Source organism: Pipra filicauda, unplaced genomic scaffold (assembly GCF_003945595.2).
Source record: "Pipra filicauda isolate LSUMZ 115617 unplaced genomic scaffold, ASM394559v2 scaffold140_size2443280_pilon, whole genome shotgun sequence".
Taxonomy (NCBI): Eukaryota; Metazoa; Chordata; class Aves; order Passeriformes; family Pipridae; genus Pipra; species Pipra filicauda.
In genome coordinates this window covers 1,591,401-1,615,889 of record NW_024103885.1, presented here as the reverse complement: position 1 = coordinate 1,615,889, position 24,489 = coordinate 1,591,401, and the positions used below count along the sequence as shown (strand labels likewise).

Genomic DNA, 24,489 nt, shown 5'->3' with positions numbered 1-24,489 from the left:
TCACGTAGTTCAGATTTGCTTTACAAATAGAACTTTTTACGGAGCTACATGTGTCTTGCTTATGCATTTCTGCTAATAATAAAATGGAGGAACCAAATGTGATAAAGCAATATAGGATTCAAAGTAGATGGCTTATCAGAGAGAATAAGATAATAGTTCCTATTATACTTCTTTTAGAAGACTCATAATCAGAAATGCTTTCAGGGAAGCATACTTAGTCACTGTAAATACTTTTGATTTGCATTAGTAAGGCCACTAGTACTTACTTTTAAGATGTTAAAGACAACCAAACCCAATTTACACAACCTTTTATTAATAGTTCTTGGAAAGACAATGTAGACAGCATTCATTGAAATCACTTAAAAATTATTTGACAATGGTTGATTTGAGCAGTGCACACTTCATCTTGGAACTCATACTGTACCTGTCACTGGAATTTAATAAATATATACAGTATATTCTCCGCTTTAGAATACAAGAAGTAACTCCTACTGACTTCGGTGGAGTCTAAGTATATGCTAGAATGAACTGAAGTCATGGACGGCCTAGGTCCTTTACAAAAGAACTATTCAGTTTGTACAAACTATAGTAAACAGGTCACTCCTACTAGGTATATGCAGTGCAGGCTATGTCTTCAGAAATGAAGTTAAAAGTTAGATTCAAAAAATGACTTGGGTTACCTTGCCTTGGCACAGAAACCTTGCTAGACTAGACAAACACTAGCCTGATAAATGGAAGAGCCAGGCACAGGCTAGGCTGGACTCAGAGAAAGCAATATATTCATCCCTCAGAGACAAGCATGCTATTTCAAGCTGCAGGGTATGGCATCTTACTACAGATTCTCCCTTCTCTGGAAAGGTGCTGAGCAGCTGTTCTCCTTCCATCAGTACAGCCTACCCTGGACACTGTCTGATGCAAAATGCTACCTGATAAACCTGCAAGGAGCAGCTCTTGCCTGCAGAAAAATAGGCAGAGAGGTAGAGGGCACATGTGAGTTCTTAGTTTACAAATGTAAACAATAAAAATAAAGCAGCCTAACAACTTAGCTGTTATTTTTTTCCTGTTATATACAGATCTAGGCAATAAACATAATCATTTCTACAGCCAACAACAAGCTTTGTTCCCCATACTACAGGGGAAGAGAAAACCTCTCCTGGAAGCTTATCTACTCCTTCTGCTGTTCCACTCTTGGCATTCAGGATCCACACTTTGCCATCTGTAGATACTGCTGCCAAAAGAATTTTGTTACTTAAGTCATCACTTTGGAAAATGAACGGTGTTCCATACACACTTGAAGTGGCTTCAAATTTCCACAGTAAATTACCCTCCATGTTACAGCAGTAGATAAAGCAATCATGGGAGCCAAAAAATATTTCTTGCTTAGTTAAACTTGAGAGGCATGGAGATGAAAACACTGGCCCATTAGTGGAAAACTGCCAAACCTACAGAAAGAACATAACCACACATTATCAAAGGTTTTTCATATAATTTTTTAATAGACTAGTTGTAGTCTAGGAGAGCATTTTATTTCAAAGATTTACTAGATTTCAGTGAGGGCTGGTAAATCCTTGTCAAATTATAAGTCAAGTTTTACACACAGAGCAAGTCTCATAAAATAGATGTGGAAGAGGGAAAAGTTACTATCTTATGTGAAGCCCACATAAAGATGGCCACTTTGGGAAAAGGATGTTCTTAGGCTGTTGTACCATAATTAGTAATGAACTTAAAGAATCCTGTTAATATGCCATTCTTTGCCAGAAAGGCAGATATTCCTTTTGTAATATAGATTTCCTTTGCTCATGCTAATGGTGTGCAGATCCCTCCCCAAGAGAGTATCAGTTCTGTAACACCACTGCAAGCAGACAGAGAGCAGGGCATAAGCTAACATATATTTTATAATCAGAAAAGGTTCAGGAATTGCCATGTATACTGCATGTCAGGCCAACAAACAGAAATGGTGTCAGTTGTCTTAACACGAGATACAAACAAGATTAATCTCTGAGGAACTAAAAAACTACTCTCATTTAATTCAATGTGAAGGCTGACACATATTTTGCCAGAATTATGATTTGGCAATTTTTTGATAAATGCATAAAACATTCTAAGAAACCTTTGCTTCTGAATAATCAACCATCTTGCAGAAGAGATGGCTTAAACATGCTTGAAAAATTTCAAATGAAACCATTTCATTTGCTGGCACTACACTTCACAATTTACTCTGGGTATAAGTTCTGGACTAAAAATTCTCTTACCGCATCAAGCAACTTGATAGTTTGTGGTTTTGCCATGAACTGCATAGATTATCTTAGGCAAACTTTCTTCTGCTTTCTCCCCTCTCTAACAATATACACTTCCATTTGTTTCACAAAAAGGTATATGTCAACCATTAAACCTCAGAAAACAGTATTAATAAAGCATCTTATTCAGGGTTTTGTATGGATATAAAAAAACAACACGATTTTTACCTTTTCTCCAGAATGAGTGTAACAATATAAGTTTCCATCCACACACCCAACACAGATGTAGTTCTCATTGCAGTGAGGAGAGGAGAAGAGTGGTTTTCCCAGGAAGCTTTTCCAAAGCTTGCTCCCCGTCACCTGTAAGTGGCAGCATTGAATATCTGATGCTTAACACAACTGTAAGAAGCAGCACAAAACAACGCTTCCGTCACGGCCTGACACGGCCGTTATGAAGTGTGGGGAAAAAATCCACAAAAACTCAAAATACAACAACAACAAACCTCCAAACAAACCAACAAACAAATCAAAGAGAAGCAGGCTTCTCCCATCTAGAATGCATACTAGAAGCAAAACCACTCTTCAAATCTTACTCTAACAAAATGTTTAGTGCTTTACATAGGATACTCAATACCCATTTTTGCCCTTTTCTTCCTCCCCCTAGGTAAAGTAATGATGATAATAGTGTAGTAGTAGTAGTTCTAAAGAATGCCAAATTCAGTTTTTTACTCCATTCCCAGTTCCTCAGTATGTGTGACATGGACCAGCGAAGCAGAGGATATCTAATGAAGTCATATTGATACTGCAGGAAATTCTGCAACCCACAGTCTGATTGTCACAATATGCTCCTAACGTATCCTGCAAATTCCTCAGGAATTATGATTATTTATAAAAATCGGAATGCGCAGGCTCATTTGTAGCTGGGTTTCTCAACTACATGTTACTCTGGATTACAGTATAAAAAAATCCCATTTTTTTCTTAAGCACAGTCCACTAGGGATGCAAAACCACGCTCTGGTTTTCTAATACAGCATTGATTATTACTGAGGACATTTGCAGTGGGTGGGAGGTAAAGGTGCTTAGTGGGTTGTGTGATACAAAAATGCTAACAGCTGCTTTAAGTCATTGTTTCTTTTATCAGGCAGGACCAGCTGTAAGCAAACAATGCCTCAGAAAACCATGAAATTGCTCCACATCTTTTAAGAATACCATTTTCCCAGTGCAAAGAATACAACTGCAGTCTGAGATTAAGGGGACAGCTCTTTAAATGACGATGGCAGGCAGACAGTAAAACGAATGAAGGGGCTTCTTTCTGGATTCTATTCTGATTTCTGCATATGTTTTTTCCAATCCTTCTGTCAAAGGGAGGGCGTGGGGGAACTAAATCTACAGACATGCTCTCACTCACTAGTCAACCTGATAAAGTAGTATACGGGAATGAGAAGACACTGACTGCAATTTTGGTCTACAGTCAGCATGTGATTTCAAGCAAGTCATTTCAGTTCTCTTTATCACCGGACAGCTTTCTGAAGCATGGGAATTATTATGGTAACCTTGTGTATAATTATAAGGCTCCCAAGCGAAAAATATTTTATGGTAACATATGGTCATCCTTCCTTTCATCAGAAAAGAAATTTTAACTTCAGATATACATTTTAGTTCCATTTGAATTTGAGACTGGGCTCAAAGACAAGTAAACAAAGGTACATACTGGATTAACAGCCAATAGTAGTCCTCCTAAAGTAGCAACATAGAGATGATGTGGAAAAGAACTTAGACAAGGAGATGAAAACACAGCTCCACCTTCGCAGTGTGACTTCCATACACATGCCTTTTTCTGTAAGCACAAGAAAACACATTAATAAACAATTTTCAATTGGAGCTAGAGCTCATCATGTTTACAAAGACCTTTGCATGTCAAACCTTATGAAACACTGTGTTTAACTCAGCAGACACTAGTTAAGAAGTGAAGATATAACCTATGTGCTATGAGCAACACATATGTTGGCTACTTTCTCTTCCAGTAAATAAAAGAAATTCGGTTAATGAAAAGGCAGTATCTGCCCCTTTTATTTTCCATCTCCCTTTATTTACCCATTTAGAATGTAAGATTCTTTCTCCAGTCATAAAGCCATAGATAGTTCTATTTCTAGCTAGGCACCCTATTCTGAAACACCCATGGAGAATTTAATAACTAAGAAACTTAAGATTTGGTTTCAACCAGGATTAGTAACACAAGAACCACAGTTGAGAACACCACTAAAACTATCTGCTGCCACATAATCCTAATCCCACTTCAAGCAGGCCTATTTCAGAAGTGTGATTGTGGACTCCTAAGAATACTAACACCAGTGGAGCTTCCTCTGGTGTACTACAAATAGGGTTTAAGTTGGATATTTATTCTTCTATAGTCAGTGTTCTTACATAAATATCCAAAGCATACACATGTTGGTCATGTGATCCGATGTAGACTAGTCCACTAGAAGGGTCTACAACTCCAGAGCTTTTCACAGTGTCTTCTGTGACAAAAGTCCACTGTATTTCTCCATCACTGCTTCGAAGCACATATACTAAGCCATCATAACAACCTATGTGAAATAAAACATGACAGAGGAAAAAAGAATTATTATTTGCATTTATGGTGTGATATATGCTGCTAGCTGCATCACTGCTGGAAAGAAATAAGATTATTCATGATGCAGGGTTTCAAAACATTTTCCAAAGCTTCTCCTGTTCTTTTAGCTCAAAGTCTTTCCTGATAGTTAATACACTCAAAGTTGATGGTTTTGTGTGTTCTTTCTAAGTTACATTTAGAATATACTTATTTCACTGCCTTTCTATCAGATTTCACAGTAATAATATTAGAAGACACAGAAAGTTGCTGAAAAGGGAGAATATGAATTTTTTTTAATTACCTCTTTCTCTAGTTTTCCTTTCTGAAAATGAAGGTACTGAAAGAATAAAGTTTGTATGTTTTCTAATGCAAACTAAACTGTTATTCTAGAAACTCCTTCAGTGTTAATGAAACATTTAATTTTGTTATCAGAGCTATAAGAAATCAAAATTCAAGAAAAACATTACCTTTGCATAAAAAAATGCACCACCTGGACTTCTGTGCTAACCAGTGATGTATATGCATTAGTTAAAAAGTTGACACTAAGATAAATAATAGCAACTCCGCTGACAATGGATATGATAAAACAAAAAAAAATTATCCAAATATATCCTTCACATTTTCCAAAAAGAAGAGTCAGATAATTAAACTCTGAAAAATAATATGAGGTACCATGTACTAATTTCTACCTCTATCAATTTTAAAGACATTCTGAGACTGTATCACCTTTCCATACTGTAAAAAAACCAACCCATTAAGGTCACACTTTACTCAACCACTAAAAATAACCCATACCCATTGATTACTCCTCATTGATAAACTGACATATCATAAGCCACAAGTGTTTATATTAGATAAGCTCCATCACTGGTTATCATGAAACTTAAATTACTTCTTCCTCCTGTTTTTTTTTTACAATAAATTGGTTCCGAGGCAGGTATGGATGTTTATGGATGGAGGACATTCAGACATAAGAAATACGATTCTCTGTCATCCATCTCATATTCAGCAGAAAAAATAATTTAAAATGAAAGCTGAAACAAACGACATACCAACAACAACGAAATTTCCACACTTGGATACGCAGGCAGAAGATTCAATACGGTCTCCAAGGGTCTTCTCCCACTTTATTTCTCCCAAATCTAGATCAACTGCCTGCATTGCATGAGAGTGAGAGCCAACATACACAGATGCAGATACTTCTTCCTTAGATGGTATTACAACCAGTGGTGATGCATCAACACACTTTCTTGTATTTGACTTCCATCTTACGGACAATGCCAACTCTGCCATTGTTACATGACTACATTCTCCATGGATTTGCTGCACAGAGGAACAGTCGTTTTTATTTGCCTTGTTTGTAACTGTTAAAATTCTTTCTCCCACTTCATACCCTTGCGTGTGGCTTTTCATTATACTTGGAGCCTTGGAATGCAGAAAGGACGGCTGCTGTAGCATGTCCACTCCTACTTGTACTGTATTTTTGGGTTTCATAAAAGACTTGGTGAAATTCACAGGGAAAAAATGATTTCCTCTGCTTAGTGCAATAAATGGAATTAATCCTGAAGTAACCTCAAGAGCTATTTCAGATGTCAGTTTAATGTATTTTCCGTGGAATTCCTCTCCAGTGTTCGGACCAAATTTTCTTTTCACAACATTGTCAGGATTCATAAATTGGTCTTCATCTGTAATGAGCATTTTAAGAATATGTCTGTAAACCTCTTCGATTGAGCGGCTGAGAATAACTTCAAGAAGTCCAGGCACAGCTTTGCCTACAAGCATCTCAATTTCACCATAAAATCGTAGAGCTTTTAGGGAGTCTCCACCACTATACAGAAATACTGCATCTTTAGAAATTTCAGTGGAATCACCCAGAAGACCGAGGACAGACTAGAGAAAAGAAGAAGGAAAGAGGTACCAGTACCAGTTCATGGGTGTCACACCATGTCACACACATAAAAACTCAGTTTGGGTAGAATCCACCTGAACACCTACAAGTCCTGCTAAAAATCAACACCTTAGTAAATTCACTACTCTGCAAAAAATATCACATGAAACATGTTAGTGCTAACAGAGGTAGTGATGGAACAAGAGCTGAGGAGGAAGGGAGAAAGTAGTTCTGTACTACAAAATGTTTTACTCAATTCCAGTTTTGCAGTCTAAGGAATCAAAGCAACCTGTGCTCTGTATTGATTGGCTGTTTTCAATCTCGGTACCATTTATCAATGACAACTTTGCAGATAAAACCTAGATGCCTTTTGATAAAATTGGTTTAAGTGGGTTATATTATTATCATCATGGCTAGGCTTCGCGAACGAAGATTTGGGAAGGCTCTATCCACATTTGTTACAGGTACGCTGGTGGCTTATGAGGCCAATACGTGACAGACATATCCGATTGCAAAATATATTATTAATAAAACTTATATAAACTGTTCTCTTTTACTTCTGAATTATTTAAGTAACCTATTTACCTACCTACTTTTGAAGTTATATCCCTTTCAATTCATGAAGGATTTTGGATGTGGCATTGTTATTACAACAAACAGCAATCACTGTGTCTCCTCTCACTGCACTCCCTGCTTGTTGAGACTGGTTGTGAAATCCAAATCCTCTGGTTTTGGAAATTGCCTTCTGCTGTCCATAATGGGCCTAGGGCACATCCCATCCCTCTGAGTTACCATTTGTATTGCCATCAATACAGTATGTATCAGCATACATAAATAATTTCACTGCATTTACTTGTTCCAAGTCCTAGCCACAGCTAATCCCACTTTCAGGTGAAACTTGGAAGTCTACCTTTCAAAAAAAAGTTGTACTGTTTGACATCACATTACAATACCTTGAAAAACAAGTCTTTAGCACAGAAGTTTAGAAATAATAGACAGTCCAAGAGACAACTGCACAACTGTGCCATCTATTTAAGAAAAGGATTCTTCAATGCGTAATTATCTTGAGAAATAAGAAACTCTACTAACACAGTAGCTGTTTTGTACAAAACAGCTGTTTTGTCCCAGTTCCTTGTTTCCTTTAGGGGTACCTTCTTTGTTAGGTGAAGCAAAATTCAAAAAGCTACTGACTCATTACATCCTTCCCATGCTAATTGCTTACACCTCATAGCCCACAGTTTTATCTGATAGAAAAATATAAATGACTCCCTCTTGGACACTGCAGAGCGATCATATTTAAGTATTAACTGAACAGAAAGAGCTGTACTGCTTAAATCTATAGGCAGCTAGAATGTTCTGGTTGCATTAGTCATACTTCTTAGAACTGTTTAATTCCTGACACATGTATAATGATCCACTTGCAAAGATAAAAAGGCAGCTCAAAATACTACCTTCCATAAATACTGCAATCTTTCCCACAATTCCTCTGCGTCACTCAGCTTACTGTCACGCCTTCTGGAGTTTAGATGGTTCTGGTAAATCTTGTTCAGTTCAGATATATCAACTTTGCCTTTGTAGAAAATAAAGTACGATTTTTTTTCATTGCTCTTTTAGCATTTACCCTTCCAAAACCTGCTCTGCACAAATAGTCACTTTATTCTTATACATATTTCCTTATTCATACTCAACTCCACGAGTATCCCTTTACCCAGTTGATCAACTACACAAAACGCAGTCAGGTTTTTGAAAATTTACTCTAGCCTCCCACATAACCCCACCTTCAAGGCCTGATTTTTCCCCAGCTGAAGTCAGGGTTCTGTTGCAGACTGCAACAGGAATGACTGAGAAAATAAATGTGCAGTGTTAAAACTAAACTGATTTTTCCGCTACTGTTTGACTCTAAAATGAAACATTATCAAGAAAACATAGCACATGGTCATGATTTCCTACTAGGAGTTAATTATCTAATGTACACATTTCAAAAGCATGAATCAGGTACTGAATTTTGGTCAATTAAAAAAAAAAGCAATAGATACCATTAAAATAAGTGTCAAGGGTTCTTAATAAATAAATTCATTTACCATGTGATGTTAAAGGCAAAGCTTTAATAACTATAATCTCATCAGGGACTGCATAAGCTGGTAGATGCTTCTGGAGTTCTTTAAGTGTTTCCCTCTCTTTTAAATCATCTTTGGGTAAAACAAACAGGATAAGCTTTTCTTGCTGATACCAGGTTACCGCACAAGCTTCTACCTGGCAAAGATCTTCAGCAGCCTGTAATTAAAAGATATTAGTCTTGCTTTGAAATGCAGTTCATCAATAGAGTAAAAGGAGCAAGAAACACAATGAAAAAAAAAGCACACCTTTAAAAATCACATTTTTCTCACATTTCTACAGAACATCCTATGAAATCATCCTGTAGCTGAAGTCTGTACTTCTTCACATAAAAATGACCTCAGAGATATATGTACTATCTGCCAAAATGCCATGAATGAGAAATAATCCAAGAGTCTGAACTCAACCTTGTAGAACAATCACTGTACAAGCACTGCAGTGCAATGCTCACTACTTTTCAGGTCCTTATACAGTTCTCAATTCTCCTGGAATAAAACAGATTCCCGAGAACTCAGAACAAACTCCTCCCTAAATTATTTGACTAGATTTTTGATATTACACCCTGCAAATTCCTTTTAGACTCCTAAAAGCCAGGTGAAAGTAAATAAATATCCATTTCTGATGATAACAATGTGTTCCTTACACCTGCCTTTTTCTACTGTCATACTCTACTCACTGGATGTGAGCACTTACCTGCTGCAAACATTCAATATTAAAACGTTTGCCATGACGTTTAATCTGATTGTCTTTCCGACCCAAGAAGAACAAATTCCCATTCTGCGCTCTTACAAAATCCCCTGTTTCTCTCATTGTACCCAGCGGTACAGTTATTTCATCATCAAGAAAGCAGATTCGTTCTTCACCACCTACACAAGAAAAGATTGTGGTCTTATATATTAAATGGCTAACTGTAAATGAAAATTATAAAAAGTGTTTTATCAAATTCTCCTAAATTCTATCAAGCACTATAAGAAATACTATAAGATTATCATCAATACCTAAATTTCTACAATGTACAGATTTGGCTATGCAGTTAATTAAGTTATTACATAGAAATTACTTCAGCTGATAATTTCAAAATGCAAGCAGGAAAAAAAAAGTCAATATAATGAAGGCACAGTCTGCAGATAAAATCATTCCAAAAACCTAAAATACCATTAGAAGGTTCCCAGCACAATCAAAACTTAAAATGCTATATTAACCTGTATATCAGAGGCAAACACTAAGTAAAATAATCATTATTAAAACTTAATCAATTAATAATAGCATCTCAGAAGAATTAGAAATATAAACCAACCTATAAATATTTGTCCCTCGCCTTCAAGAACTGCAGATCCGTTGGTATCTCTGACCTCAACTTTTGTTCCAAGAAGCGGTGATCCCAAAGGTATAGGAAAATCTGTTCTAAATATATTAAAGAGACAAACAGTAAAAATCTTTCCCTTCTGAACAAAATCGTTCCAGAAATCAGTTAGCATACAATCTTTTAAAAGACTGGTATTAGAGAAAAAGTAGATGCTTGGGATTCCTTTCTACAAAAGTTTCTTCTTTAAAAATGTATCAATTTATTAAAAATTCAAAACCTCATCAATGTGCATGGGTTTCATTATCATATACCAAAAAAGCCTGCTGTGTGACAGAAAATAAGGCCTGAATGGACCCTGAAATACCCTGAGAGAACCTCAAGAGCTTCAGCTAGTTTTTGTCTCCCAGGTTGAAATTTCCATCAAGTCAACCAATTTAAGCATGTGTAACTGCTTTCTAACTCAGTCTTTCCCTGTCTTACCTAGTTTGAGCCTTTACTCTATTTTACTACTGATGTTCTGGCAATAAGTACAGTTGACTCCTTTAGAAAAGACTGAAATACAAGAAACTGTAATTTCAATGTCATGTATCTACTACAGACTTCTGTTGAACTGCAGACCGATTCCTTCCTTTCCCTTCATTTTCCAGCCTCTTCATGCACTTGCAGGACCTCATATATTGAATATAAATGCTATTTCTGAGTGGAAGTATAGAATAATATATTTTCTTTAGTAAAGCAAAACTTAAAAAGTAAAGCAACTTTAAATAACTTCTGCATGGATTCCAGTTCAATTTCTATCATAAAGTATTATATATTTTATATTTGAACTCAGAGAAACCAGAATGAAAATTAGTTTTACATGAGAATTTAATAACACTTCATGACCATCCAGCATTTTCAGTCTTCAAGGGTTTAAGCACTATGTTAATATAGCACATCATTTGTCTGAAACATCCCATTTTCTACCAGTATAAACATACATGAGGACTCAGTAGCTCTAGTAACATGAGACTGAGATTCTAATTCTGGTGATGTTCATCCTTCACATGCCAAGCCATGAAAACAGTGAATTTTCCTACCTAAAATCGGCACTAAAAACCTCTTCAGGAATCTTGTAGCAAGTGGCCCAGCTTGACACTTCAGTAATACCATAGAGATTAAAAATACTTGTTTTGTTCTCCTTGTGCTTCCAACTTTTCAAGAGACTCAGTACAGGAAATGCTTCACCACCAAGGGCTAAGACACGAAGTGAAGTATTTGCAGACAACACTGTTGATTTAATAATGTGAGCTCCAAACCTTCTGAGAAGTGTTGGTGTTGCCTGAATAATACATATTAGAAAAAGGGAAAAAAAAAAAACAAAGAGAAAGACTTGTTATATTTTTTCAGTATATGTGTACATCTCTTCCTGCTTTATCATATTCACTGCACAGCTGCATTGTGGACGTATTTTAAAACATTTACGTATAGTAGATGGCATCAACCATCTGATACCAGTAAACACCACAGTGGTGTTTTGTTTCTTACATGAAGCATTTAACGAATACTATCAGCACCAATCAATGTTCTTCTGCCGAGTTTCTTCTTTATTCAGAATGTTACAGCAAAAATATTATCTATACATCTGATTCACCTGCATACAGAACATGTAAAGACCTTTACGTAATACTAAAAATTCCTAGGATGTCAGATTCTGCATTGTCCTTGATTTTTGTAAATATAACAGTTTACAAGAATTAGTTTTTCTGAAAGCTTTCACATCACACTCTAAAATAAGCAGGAGAAAAAGAGATAAAAATGAATACCAAACCCCTCAAACCCAAACCACTTTCCTTAAGCAACTACTTCTATAAAACTACTGGTGAGGTAGAGCCCTTTCACTGAGGGAAAAACAGTGAATCATGTTATCAGACACATTTCACTCTTATTCTTGCCTACTTGTCTATTAAGAGGACTGGAAAATGAATGGAATTATTTCTTACCAGGTTCCTTTCTTCAAGTAATAGATGAATACCATTTCTTTTCAACTGATAATTTTAACTTTAGTGAATAACAGCAATAAAAAAAATAGGGAAAAAATTTATAATCTTCCCTTCCTCATAATCACTTTTTAGATTTCTCAAGTCTGCTCAAGAAAGTCAAGGGGGGAAGGTAATGTCTTTCTATAATTTAAGAAACATCATAAAATCATCAGTTAAGCTATAAGGAGAACATTTCTGTCATTAATTCAGCTGAGAAGCCCTTCCTTCACTGATTAGGACAATGATCAAAAAAACCCCACAAAATCAAACTTTTCTGAGAAAGATATCTAAATACCTTCATTCACCAAATTTTGCCTTTCTCTATTACTGCTTAACATGATTAAAAAACATATCTTTAAAAGTCTTAACAGACACATTTAAAAAAAATCGTGCTAAATAGAGAGCAGTATCTCAGATTTTTTTCCTAAAAGCAAGTGAGCTAAACTGATCGTGAAACTCGTATACGATAGGAAATTCTACACCACTGCGATTTATAGCAATCCTGACAAACAAAAATAGGAGCAGAGAATAATTACAACAGATTTTTAATTAGTTGATTTTTTTCTGGTATGGAAGCTTCAGTTAGCCACTCACTAATCTTAAATTTATACCCTACAATCTCAACTAGCACCATTCTTTCAAAAGAAAAGGAAATGGAACAGGGTCTGGAACATAAATCCTATAAGGAGTGGCTGAGGGAGCTCAGGTTGTTTAGCCTGAAGAAGAGGAGGCTTAGGGGGGACCTTAGCACTCTCTAGAACTGCCTGAAAGGAGGCTGCAGCCAGGTGTGGGTTGGCCTCTTCTGCCAGGCAACCAGTCACAGGATAAGAGGAACAGGACAGGATTACAGGGCATGGGCTACACTTATTCAGCCATGCTGGATGCTTCAACTAAATTTTGCAAACTTTAAAACTATTAAAATTGAAATCATATAGGAGATGACCTATTTTAAGACATAAGAGACACATGAAGACTCACATAAACAGGTGAACTGAAAACAATGTGTTGCTGTGAAATCAATTATTGCTTTCATTATGGTAAAAACAACAGACATTTTATCACCCTATATATAGCACTGGTTTAGCTGTACTTTTAACATAAAGACTACCATTACAACTTAAAAGTTGTTTATGAGGAAAGGCTCTAAGATCAACTCCATCAAAAAGTGCTAAAAATGTCTATAACAGTTTACTCTATTATCAGATTCTTCAGAACAAAGAGTTCAATTAATATAATTCAATTAATTCGTAATAACTAATGGTTTCCTAAAATAACCGTTAGTTGTTTTCTATCACAAAATGTTTGAGGTTTTGATCAAATGGTAATTTTCTACAACACAAAGGATAGCTACTGCCTTTGAGGAAGAATGCTCCTTTCCCATTAACAGCAGCGTCTAGGCTGATGAAAGAGTAGTAGTACATATTAGCAAAAGTGCAAAGCAAGACATTGAAGACACTTATCTCAGGTGTTGCCTACCTGCAACACTGTCACACGGTGGTGGTGAAACAGAGCAGCAGAGAGCTCCACAGGCATCATTTTAATAGTGTTTGGTACTATGAGAATAGAGGCTCCACTTGTCAGAGCCACGAACAATTCAACCACAGATGGGTCAAATGTTAGAGGAGAAGCCAGGAACAGCACATCTTCCTGTGTGATCTCAAATATGGATCTGAAATAAGAAAGTTAGGAATTACAAACTGCTGCATGCCTTCAAAAGCCACTTCCAAACTAGAAAATGAAAGCATGAAAGAAATATATATTAGCAAAGCTCAGATCGTAAGGGCTGCTCTGAATATGTAGGCATATACAGGCCACGTAATTGGAGCACGAGCTCCTGAACTGTTGATTTAAGTAATTGTCATCTACAAAGATACCCACCATGTTATGCACTAATACAGTTATGCACTGAGAGGCATATTTCAACTAACGGATGCACATTTAAAAAAAAAAAAAAAAAAAAAAAAAAAAAAAAAAAAAAAAAGAAAAAGAAAGAAAAAATGATGGTATTTTACATAATACATTTTTTTTAAAGTATTAAATGAAGCAGTAAGAAACCTGGGTAGCCTAAAAGGAATTGGGACTAAAAGCCTACAGAACACAGTGAATATAACTGTGAACAAATAATTCATTTTGTTATCTATTTTAATTCATATGGTTATCTGTTTCTGGCCACAAGCCAGAATACTTACAACAACAGCATATTATTTGAAGCACAGCCCTCAGTTAAACAAAATGTTACATGATTCTATTTAGAATCAAAATAAAAAAATACAAATAAATCTGAAAACATAAGTAAGGAGGAAGAAGTGAAGTTGTGCTAGCAAAAACCCTACCTACACTCCTCTGAAGTGTTAAAAGAAAAATAAAAAAATTCCCTAAACATCAGATTTGCAAAAGCATTTGAAAGGAAAACTGAAAACCACACTTACTTAAGATGTTGAATATTAGGCACTACACATTTATGAGGCACTCTGACTATTTTGGGGACCCCTGTAGTTCCTGATGTATGCAAGACATATGCTAAAGTGTCTTTCTGTCTGACGTCCATGGATCCTCCTTCTGATGTTTTTACTTCGGTTTGATCTGGACAAACGGTATATTCTGGCTGTGAGTTACCCACAGCTTTGGAAGGTTCACGTTTACTTTTCGTATCATCTACTTGTGAATTTAAATCAGTGTTGCTCGAGCTCATTTGGAAGAGAGTTAAACCAATATGTTCTACTGTGGAAGAATCATGGGAAAAATACCCAACATGGGACATCCGGAATTTCTGTAAGAGAAAATAAATAATTCAAACAGCAGAACTCAGGATGCACTGTTATTGTTCTACTGTATGCAACGAAATAGGAAACAGCATTTCATACAAAAAAGCTGTGATTTTTTATGCCTCTACTTTTGGAGGACAAGCATCAGACAGTTTTAAGCTCATGTGTTTTTACATATTAAATATGAGTGAACAGACTTCATAAACGCAAAATAAACAATTCTCTAAGCAAGAAAAAGAAAAGGAAAATATACAAAAGAATGCTGCAGAAGACAAACAACTGAATTATACCTAAATGGTCCCATCTTGTCTGTTCCCTTTGCAATGAGTGAGGGTATAAAATCTGGGAGGAGTTGGACAAGAAGAAACTAAAGTATTAAATGCAGGAGTTTTTTTGAACTACTGCAGATTTCCAACTCTTAACTTTGCCATATGAAGAAACAAGTCTGGAAAAGTCTTCCAATGCTGGTACCCAACAAGCTTGTCTGAACAACAGCATAACAGAAAAGAAGGTAATTTTCCTGAAGTGGAGGAGAAGCACTTCATACTTCTAATTTTAAAGATGTTCTTTTCTGAATGAGAAAAACAACCTCTTGGCATGAAGAAACAAAAGCACCGCATCCAAGCTTATTAAACCAGAATACAATCTTAATATCTACACATCCAAAGTGCTCTTTACTGCTTCCTGTAGAAGTCTGAAAACTTACATTTATTTTGTCATTCTCAACAAGAATATACTGAAGATTGGTTTTCTTCATGAAGTAAGTGGATAAGGTTGGTGGTGCATCTGGATCAACAGGTGAATAGGCAGCTGGAACTTGAAGGATTCTAACAAGACACAAATGTTTTAAACTTTTTTTAAAAAAAAAACTTAAGAAAATCCTCTAAATTTTCACTAACATTTCTTTTGAACTTTTATAGTTGGCTGAGCTAGAAAATATAGTCACAACATGACTTTTAAGGATTTTTTTGGTAATAAAGTAGAATGAATAGTCAGTGTTGCCTTTTGATATTTTGCAGTAAGGGAAAAAATGAAAGCTAGATGAAAACATTCAATATTATTTCTGGCCAAGCAAGTAAGTGATGACAAAGATATACTGACATCAACAGCACCACATTTTAAAACTTTCTGCTATTGACTAGGAACCAAAATTAATATCCTCGCGAGGGGAAGTGGAGAGACAGGTATCAACCTGTTCACCCTCGTGGCCACTGACAGGACTGAGGAAATGGCATGAAGCTGAGTTGGAGGAGGTTTAGGTTGAATATCAGGAAAAGGTTTTTCACCCAGAGGGTGGTTGAGTACTGGAACAGGCTCCCCAGGGAAGTGGTCACAGCACTAAGCCTGTCTGAGTTCAGGAAGCATTTGGACAATGCTCTCAGGTACATGGTGTGACTCTCGGGGTGTCCTGCATAGGGCTAGGAGTTCGACTCGATGATCTTGATGGGTCCCTTCCAACTCTGCATATTCTATGATTCTATGAAAAATAAGCTTTTTATAGATATACAACAGGCAGAAACACATTTTAAAAAACAGCAAAAGCCTGCACGCTGAAAACACTTTACCACAAGTCTAAACAATCCAGCGTAAGAAAATCTGAGCACATAACTGGAACGTCTTCCCTAAAAAACAAGGGGAGCACCAACTACCTCTGTGCTCCCATTCCCTGCCCTGTAGTGTGCCCTCGGCAGCTGCTCACTGCCCACCTCTAGCGGCGCCCTTGGATAACAACAAGCCCTGGAATTCGTTACCACCACAGAAAACGCCAAGGTGAGTGCATGGCCACTAAAACATGAACGGTCCCCATAAATCTTCACATTTCTTCTACTGTTGGGTTCTGTACTGTATGTACAATTAGTTATACTTCCTCTTTGTGCAAGTGGTTTGTCACTGCAGTAATGCTGAGATCCCGAATGGAGACAGCTACTCGGCAGTGACAGCTGCGGAAATCAAAGCACCCCAGCAGCTCCTGCTCACAGAGTAAAAGAAAACTATGTTACTGCTCAGTTCATTGGGATACAGGATAAAACAGGCTGCAAGGGACCTCAGTATGTAGAGTCCAACTTCCTGTTCAAGCAGAGCCAGCTCTGACACCAGACTGGACTGTTCAGAACTTTGAACACCTCCAGAGATGGTGCCTGCACATCTCTGGGCAACCTGCTCCACTGCTGCACTGGAAGTGTTTCTTGATCAGTGAGAACATTTCTCAGTGCTTCTGGGAGGTTTATGATTACAGAGCTCACTCACTCCACTGAAATCTTTATATTCCACTGTGGTACCTCTTCTTGTGCTATTGTGTATTTTACATGCAGTGTGACAACAGAAAAATACTGACACAGACCATTCCCCCAGGAAGCACAACTGCTGCTGCAAACATCAGCTGAAGAAAATATACTTGTGATCCCGTGATTCTCTAATACATCATAAATGCTAGAGATAAAAAAGATACGTATATAAAAGATACAAACATTAGAATTAATCAACAAAAGCAGGATTTTTAAAATGCTGGATTAACCTGAGTATTTAGACCACAAACATTTCAATTTCCTAGCCATTAATTAATCAGTATCATTTTAGTGTTGCATTGCTCATTACTTCTTTCTGCAATATTTGTAATGGAACATTAAACATATATTCATTTAGCTTAAAACATGGAATTTGTTTTCAGAGCATCTTTTTTGCCAGCAAGATAATACATTAAAAAACCTGCATAGTCCTTTTTTTAATAGATATTTGTCAGATCACCTCAATTTTTTAAACAAGTAGAACAAAAATACCAGTCATCAATTTTTTGGTATTTCTATAAATATGCTAAATTGCTTTTTAAAAAAGGATGCAGTTACAGAGTGTTCAGACCTTTAGAACTTCAGATTCAAAAATTTTTTCATCAGTGGCTTTTCAAAAGATTGTAATAGTGCCATCTTTTTCTTTAAAGAATGCAACACTCCAGCACCTCTTAATTGCACTACTGTGGTATTACTGCATTTTTGCTGTTACTAAAAATCTAAACAAACTGTAGCATTTGCTTTCATACAGATGACCCTTAAAAACCTAACACACATTGCAAACGCTCGAACCATTACCCTAAGATCCAAGAGGGCAGGTTTATTCCTGGATAGCAGTAAAGGCCTATTTCACATTTGCCTTGCTGGTCACAGTACTTTTGAAGGAAAGCTGTTAGTTCCCCGGCCAGCTCAACCACTGTGGCGTAGGTGTAGAAAGCTGGAGGTTTCCCAGTGCATTCATCAAACCAAACTGCTGCTCTATCCGAGTGCAGGCTGGTTGCCCGAGCCACCAGCTCCTGAAGCGTCATCCTGGCCGTGCAGCTCCAGTCCCCCTGAAAGAATAACAGACCAAAATGTACTGTCACCTCCTTACTTCTAATACTTTAGCCAAATTATAAACGCATACAAAACACTACTAAGAAGGGAAAAAAAGATCCATGGCAGAGAACACACAGCTCTATTGCACCTTAGACTGCAATGTTTTAAAGCTGAATTCTTGACTCATTTGCCTGTCTTATCCTAAAGCCCAGGACACAGCAATGTACTAAGGCTTCATTGTACAGAGGTAGTTTGTTCCTCACCGTTACACCTTTATTTTTAAAGCAGGGCACCACCGAATTAATATCTCCATTAGCAAACCTTAATTAATTAATAACTCTTTCAGTAGAACAGCGAAACACGAATCCTTCCTCTGCAAACAGAAACCTCGACGCGCGGACTGCCCAGGCTCTGCATTTTGCACTGCTCGTGCTAGTGTCCTTCTCTCCCCCTGAGCCCCCCCGCCACGCCCGCACGGCTGACCGACCGCTCTGGGCTGTGCCCCCGCTCGCCCCTTCCAGGTTTCCCCGTTTCCACTCGGGATGAACGCGGCCCGGCGGCTCCCAGAACTCCGCGGACTCCTACCTGCGGCACTTCCGGCGCCTCTCGGCCCCGCCCCCAGCTGCGGCCGCGCCTCCGATTGGCTGGACCCCGGCAAGGCCGCGCTCTCATTGGCCAGCATCCGTCGCGCCGTTTGGGCATCCACAAGTAGCGTCCGCTCCGCCAGTCTCACGTGGGGTGGAATCATCGCTTCCCGAGGGGGAGAAGGAAGGAAGGAGGGAGGAACAGCGGGCGCGCCAGAGCCTGCCCCGCTGTCCCCAGCTCCCCGGCGGACATGGAACATGGGTTAAACAATCACAGGTGGCTGTGGCGAAGGGCAAGGTTCCGCCGCCACGCTCACCGTTCACTCGTCTCCGTCGGCGTGTGTCCGTACCCCCCCCGCCCCAGGAGGTGGTACGGGCCTCCCTGCCGGTGGTACGCCGTGGGCGGGCCGGGGATGTCATGTCCGGGCGGGAGCCGGGGGTGCAGCTCTTGCCCTGCGCTTCGGCCGGGCTGTCCCGCTCAGCTTCCCGCGGAGCCAGCGAGGGCGGTCGGGGCCAGACTTTGCCCACCGGATGCGATTTAGGGCCGCCACTAAGGAGCGAGGGTGACGGGAGCGGGAGCCGTGCTGGGAGGGGGTACTGGTAGTGGCCTGACATCATTGAATCGTAGTATGTTAAGGGTTGGAAGGGACCTTTATCATCATCTAGTTCCAACCCCTGCCATGAGCAGCAACACCTCTCACAGACAACAGCTCTATCCAGCCTGGCCTTGAACACCTCCAGGGACGGGGAATCCACAACTTCTCCGGGCAACCTCTTCCAGTGCCTCAGCACCCTCACGGTAAATGATTTGCTCCGGCTCCGAGATGCTTTCAAGGTGACTTTATTAAAGAAGCCTCTGTGTGTGCTGCCAGCGAGCCCCGCAAAGGGAGAGAGAACGAGACCAGTTCACAACCATTTTTAATGTTAGGCAGGGGAGAAGTTAAACATCAGCTGTCCACTGTTTTGTCACATTCTGTAAGTGAAAGTTTGGCATAGTTGCACATTGGTAATACAGCAGAAACGGTTTCACAGTAAAACATTAATACAAATAGCAACACCTAAAGCCAGAGTTTTCTCCTTCAGCATACTCACTGGTATGTGTGTGTTGGCTGTACGTGATCAAAAAGGCCTGGTAACCTAAAGCATAAATCCAGCTGTCAGAATAAAATGACACTTGAGAATTATCTCCCCTTTAACTTAAGGTTTTGAAAAATATGTAGTAAAGATTAGGCATGTAGTGAATCTAAAAATTACAGTGCTCACAGTAGCAGACAGAACTTCACATGTCTAACATGGAGGGGGGAAAAGACAATAGGACTCATTTTTTTTTTAAATCAGAATTATGACACCCAGTGCTCAAATCACATTGAAGAAATTATTATTGGACTTCAAAAGTAATAGTTTTGTTGAAAACATGTTGAAAGAGTATTTGAACAAGTTTCACTTACAGTTTGTCCTATGGACAATTTCAGACAGACCGACTTCTGCTTGCAGTCTTCTTAAACTGTGCACCTAAGTGTTTATCTCAAGTAGAAAGGGCTCCTCACATGTATTTATAACCTAAGGGCTCAACTTATCTCTTCTTTTAAAAAATATTTCTTCTTTTTTGGGGGGCAGGAAAGAACAGTGAAAAACGTTGCTAACAGTTTTTCTGTTTTCTCATACTCCTTCCTGGTTACCCTGGAAGAGGGGGTGGTCAGTGTCCAACCTGTTCTGGTTTTGTTCAATTTGCTGTCCAGATGAACTGTTATGCTTCTGTTAAAAAACCAAACTTGCTAATTAGAAGAGATCCTCATACATCCCCCCCCATTATGCAGACCTGGGCTCTGGTGAAGAATGCACAGTAAAAGCCCAGTGCTCATCAAATCTGAGTTCTCCCACGGGCTTGACTGCAAGTAGGTTCTGATTCCACTGCACAAGACACAGTTTTGAGTCCATTAAATGTATTTACATTCTTTTTCTAATTAGCACTTTTGTGCTGTGATTGTCCATCAGGCACAATTGCTACAAATCCCACCTAAGAAAACTCCCTTTTGAATTTAATCACCAGTAATGGAATTCTCAACTATAGGGAAGATGATGGGGAAGGAAAAAGTTCTTAAACTTTTCTGTTTATTTTTTTTAACAGCATCACAAACAATTATAAGGCCAAAATACACAATATTATATAGAAAATCTAAAATTAAGTTGCTGGTATTCAGTGAAAAAAAATGAGGTATACAAAATATTTTTACAATTGTGCGTAAATTTGCAATAGTTTTCAAAAGGTGCTTTTCCATTTTCAGCTAGTGGTTCATTGTCCAAGTGATCTTCCTGTATACAAATAACTGTGTAATTGTGATCAACTGAATACAATGCATGTAACAGCTACTGGTTCTTCACAACACTTGTTTTTTTCAAACATTACATTTATTCTAACAGCAGTAATGTAGTAAAATAGGACTACTCCTACAACTCAGTCTTTGTTTGATATATCATTTTTACTGTTAAAATTAATTTTTACTGTTACATTTATTTGTTTTAGTTTGCTTTGGACGTTGACACATGAAAAGCACACTGAGCATTAGCTCAGACTTAGGAAATTGTCAGGACTTATCCTGGAGAACACAAGATGTAAAACAGAAAACAAAGGCAGTGCCAAGTATTTTTTTTCTCCTTCCATGTTGTATTGCCAACTGATAGAAGCACACAAAGATAATATAATTATACTGGACTTCTAAAAAAGAATTTTAGAATTACAAAACTAGAGAGCTTTTGGCTGAGCATTTCCCTGAGTCTTCATTTTTTAAAATTATATGTTAGACATTATGTGCATAGAATCTGTTACAAAGGCCTTGATTAATAAAGGCTGTTTAGATATATATGCAAAAGTTAGGTACTTCCATTCTTAAAAAGCCTAAGCAAGAACTGCTGAGGAAGCTGTTTGATTCTTCAGAATCTGGTATTTTTCCTAAGGAGAAAAGCAAACGTCAGATGCCTTTGCATTAAGATAATTTGAAATTACACCACAAAATTCATGATTTGTGAACAAGTCTAACAGGGATATCTTTCAGGGCAAGACTGAAGCAACAAAATCTGGGACTGCTACATAATTAAAAATACTTTGGTTTTTATAGCATTTTGTGAGAAAACGGAAGGCACAACTGTGCATCAAAACTACATGGTTTTGTATTTTAATCTGCTTACATTGTTTTCATCAGCACATAAGACTTTCTGTAAATCTTTACTTAAACATGTGTTTTAGTAACAGTAATTAGTTAGCTGTAATAAGGTTTATGTATTACCTAAATGCAAGGAGGCTATTTAACAAGAAGGCATCACTGAAAAAGGTACATTCAACAACAGATGAAATTATGTCCATCCACTAAAAATTCACCATTCTAGCTCTACAGGATACTCTCCAGTAAGACATGCTGTGCAATGACCAATCTTTCCAATAAATGACTTCTGGCTTTTAGGGCTGTTCTCTTGTCGTTCTTTGATGCTTTCTTGCACAGATGATACCAGCCCTTCCACAGAAAGATAGACAACACTGTCTGCTCCTAGAAGAAATGAAGAATTCATTGGTTAAAACTGCAGTATTGTACCAAATGCAATGCTCTTTGGAAATGCAGTTGCATTATCGTATGGATTATGATGCCAGGTGGATCACCTTACCTAAAGAGAATGACTGAAAAATTATCTGATCGTCATATGCCTTGCCCTTCTCAAGTGCTTTGTGCAGAGAGCAAACTCACTAAAATCTAGACAGAAGGTTCTGAGTTGGGAACAAATACATCACACATACTGCAGAAACAGAAGCAAAGTCCAGTATTAAGACTCCTTAAACTCCCTGCAGTGTCCCAGAGCTACCCTAGTTCAGGTCTGGAAGCAGATGTGTGTGTGGCTGCTGCTTCCCAAATCTGAGCACCGACGACTACAAAACCTCACTGGGACTTGGAGGGGGGAAGACCATCATGTTCAAAAAAATTCATTATGCAGTTCATGCAAATTTTCTAGCAGTAGGAAAGTTTGATAGATCATTAGTTTTCTATCATTTGCAGACACTATGTAGTGAGTAACACTTAAAAATAAGATCCTACAAACTTGAAATATTTCAGCATGCCTTCACAATAATTTTGTGGTATTAGACAGTGAGAGTAAGTATTTAACACAAGAAATCAGAGTTTACAGTGGAACATAAACTGTTGAGTCTTCTTTTGTTCTGCTACAAACATGACTCGAAATTTGAGAAGGTTTTTGACATTCTTTCCTTGGTTTCAAATATCATTTCTTTCAAAGTGAAATATATAATGCAGTTTAAATTATTTATATAAATTTAAATTTGTACAAAAATCAGTGCATATTTAAAAATTCTGAATATATTTTTGTGAACGTCTCATGAAAGTGAAACTACATCCGCTTTTCATCATTGGACTTATTTTCTTCCTGGTAGCTCCTTATTGTGAAGGTTCCTGGAAGGAGCTTTAAGTATTGGAGAGCTTTGTTGTCATACTTTATTTGTAACTTATGCTTATGCAATTATTTTAATACTTTCTATTGTTTTGAGAAATACAGCTCCCTAACTCTGTTTAAAAAAAGTATGTAGCTAAATTGGTTTGATCTGTAGAGCAGTCCCAATGCAGAGACCTAGCTTATCAACCTTGCAATTTTTTAGTAACTTTTGCTGCAATTGCCGTGCTGTGTTGGGCTTTATTTTAAAGTAGACTATAAAATACCTATAGCTGAAATCTCTCTCACAAAAAACAACAACAACAACAACAACAACCAAACAAACAAAAACCAAACCAAAAAACCCACCAAAAACCCAAGTAACATTTACCTATATAGTTTGCAAGATCACGGAATTCAGGTCTGTTGGCAATGAGTTCTTCTTTAGTTGGAATGTTTATTCCCATGTAACAAGGAAATCTTATGGGAGGTGAAGCCACACGGATATGCACCTGAATAAAAATATAATTTGAAAACAGACTACTATAAGTTGACAGTCAGCAGATTATAACACAATAGCAAAGTCCCAGTTCTGCAAATGATAATGAAGAACAAAACACAGCACTGTACAGAAATCATCAAAGGGTTAAAAGGAAGATAAAGTTTTTTCAAATGCCAGGACAGGTGGAGAAAGAAAGACAGCTTTAGAACTTTTTACAATATTTCCTAATGTTCTTTAAAGGTTCCATCCTGATTTTGCTTTTCTTCGGTGGTGTTCAGTCTTTGATGTACGAGTTTCAGTTTACAAAGTCAGCCATTTTATGTAACATTTTGCTCCAGTGTCTGACTCGCACACTGTTTTGCTTAAAAAATCTTTACCGATTAAAAAAAATGGTGCTCTGGTAACTTAAGGCATGTGGTATTTACAGCAGTATGTGGTTGTGTTTTATGCAGGTCCACAAGTTACACATCAGGAATACTTGGTTTTCTGATCTTAACTAATTTCTTTTCCATTCTCTTGTTATTTGCCAGATAGTGCTTTTTAAGTGGAGACCTGTTCCTCTCCATCTTAATCTCCCAAAAGTCACAGTCATACAAAAGAACCTTCTTAACCTATCTTCACAATAAACATGCACTAGCCATTGCTTTTCTCCACGCTTGCCCTTTTAAATAAGGAAGCAATGTATAGTACAAATTAAGACAAA

At 37.7% G+C, this 24,489-nt stretch overlaps 2 protein-coding genes across 5 annotated transcripts in view; both read right to left on the bottom strand.

Moving 5' to 3' along the window:
* Positions 1-291: 291 nt before the first annotated feature.
* Positions 292-18,824, bottom strand: AASDH (aminoadipate-semialdehyde dehydrogenase). 3 transcript variants are annotated; one of them, XM_027735896.2, is made up of 15 exons: positions 18,757-18,824; positions 18,030-18,283; positions 15,653-15,773; positions 14,611-14,951; positions 13,658-13,850; positions 11,240-11,481; positions 10,152-10,258; positions 9,548-9,720; positions 8,821-9,013; positions 8,191-8,309; positions 5,904-6,741; positions 4,662-4,825; positions 3,949-4,074; positions 2,466-2,597; positions 1,050-1,442 (listed from the first exon to the last, which is right to left on the bottom strand). In XM_027735896.2, the coding sequence occupies exons 2-15, from the start codon at positions 18,257-18,259 to the stop codon at positions 1,050-1,052; spliced, it is 3,372 nt and encodes a 1,123-aa protein (XP_027591697.2). In that variant the 5' UTR covers positions 18,260-18,283; positions 18,757-18,824. The 3 variants fall into 3 exon arrangements, with proteins under 3 accessions (XP_027591696.2, XP_027591697.2, XP_027591699.2); XM_027735898.2 differs by having other exon boundaries at positions 18,753-18,823; XM_027735895.2 differs by lacking the exon at positions 18,757-18,824 and having other exon boundaries at positions 292-1,442; positions 18,030-18,726.
* An 854-nt stretch (positions 18,825-19,678) lies between these two features.
* The window catches only part of PPAT (phosphoribosyl pyrophosphate amidotransferase), a 47,995-nt gene continuing 43,184 nt past the window's right edge, over positions 19,679-24,489 (bottom strand). For both annotated transcript variants that reach the window (XM_039378564.1, XM_027735906.2), the window contains exons 10-11: positions 23,676-23,796; positions 19,679-22,395 (exon numbers count right to left, since the gene is read on the bottom strand). In XM_039378564.1, the coding sequence (XP_039234498.1) occupies positions 22,226-22,395; positions 23,676-23,796 (291 nt within the window). In that variant the 3' untranslated portion in view covers positions 19,679-22,225. The remainder of the gene's footprint in view (positions 22,396-23,675; positions 23,797-24,489) is intronic.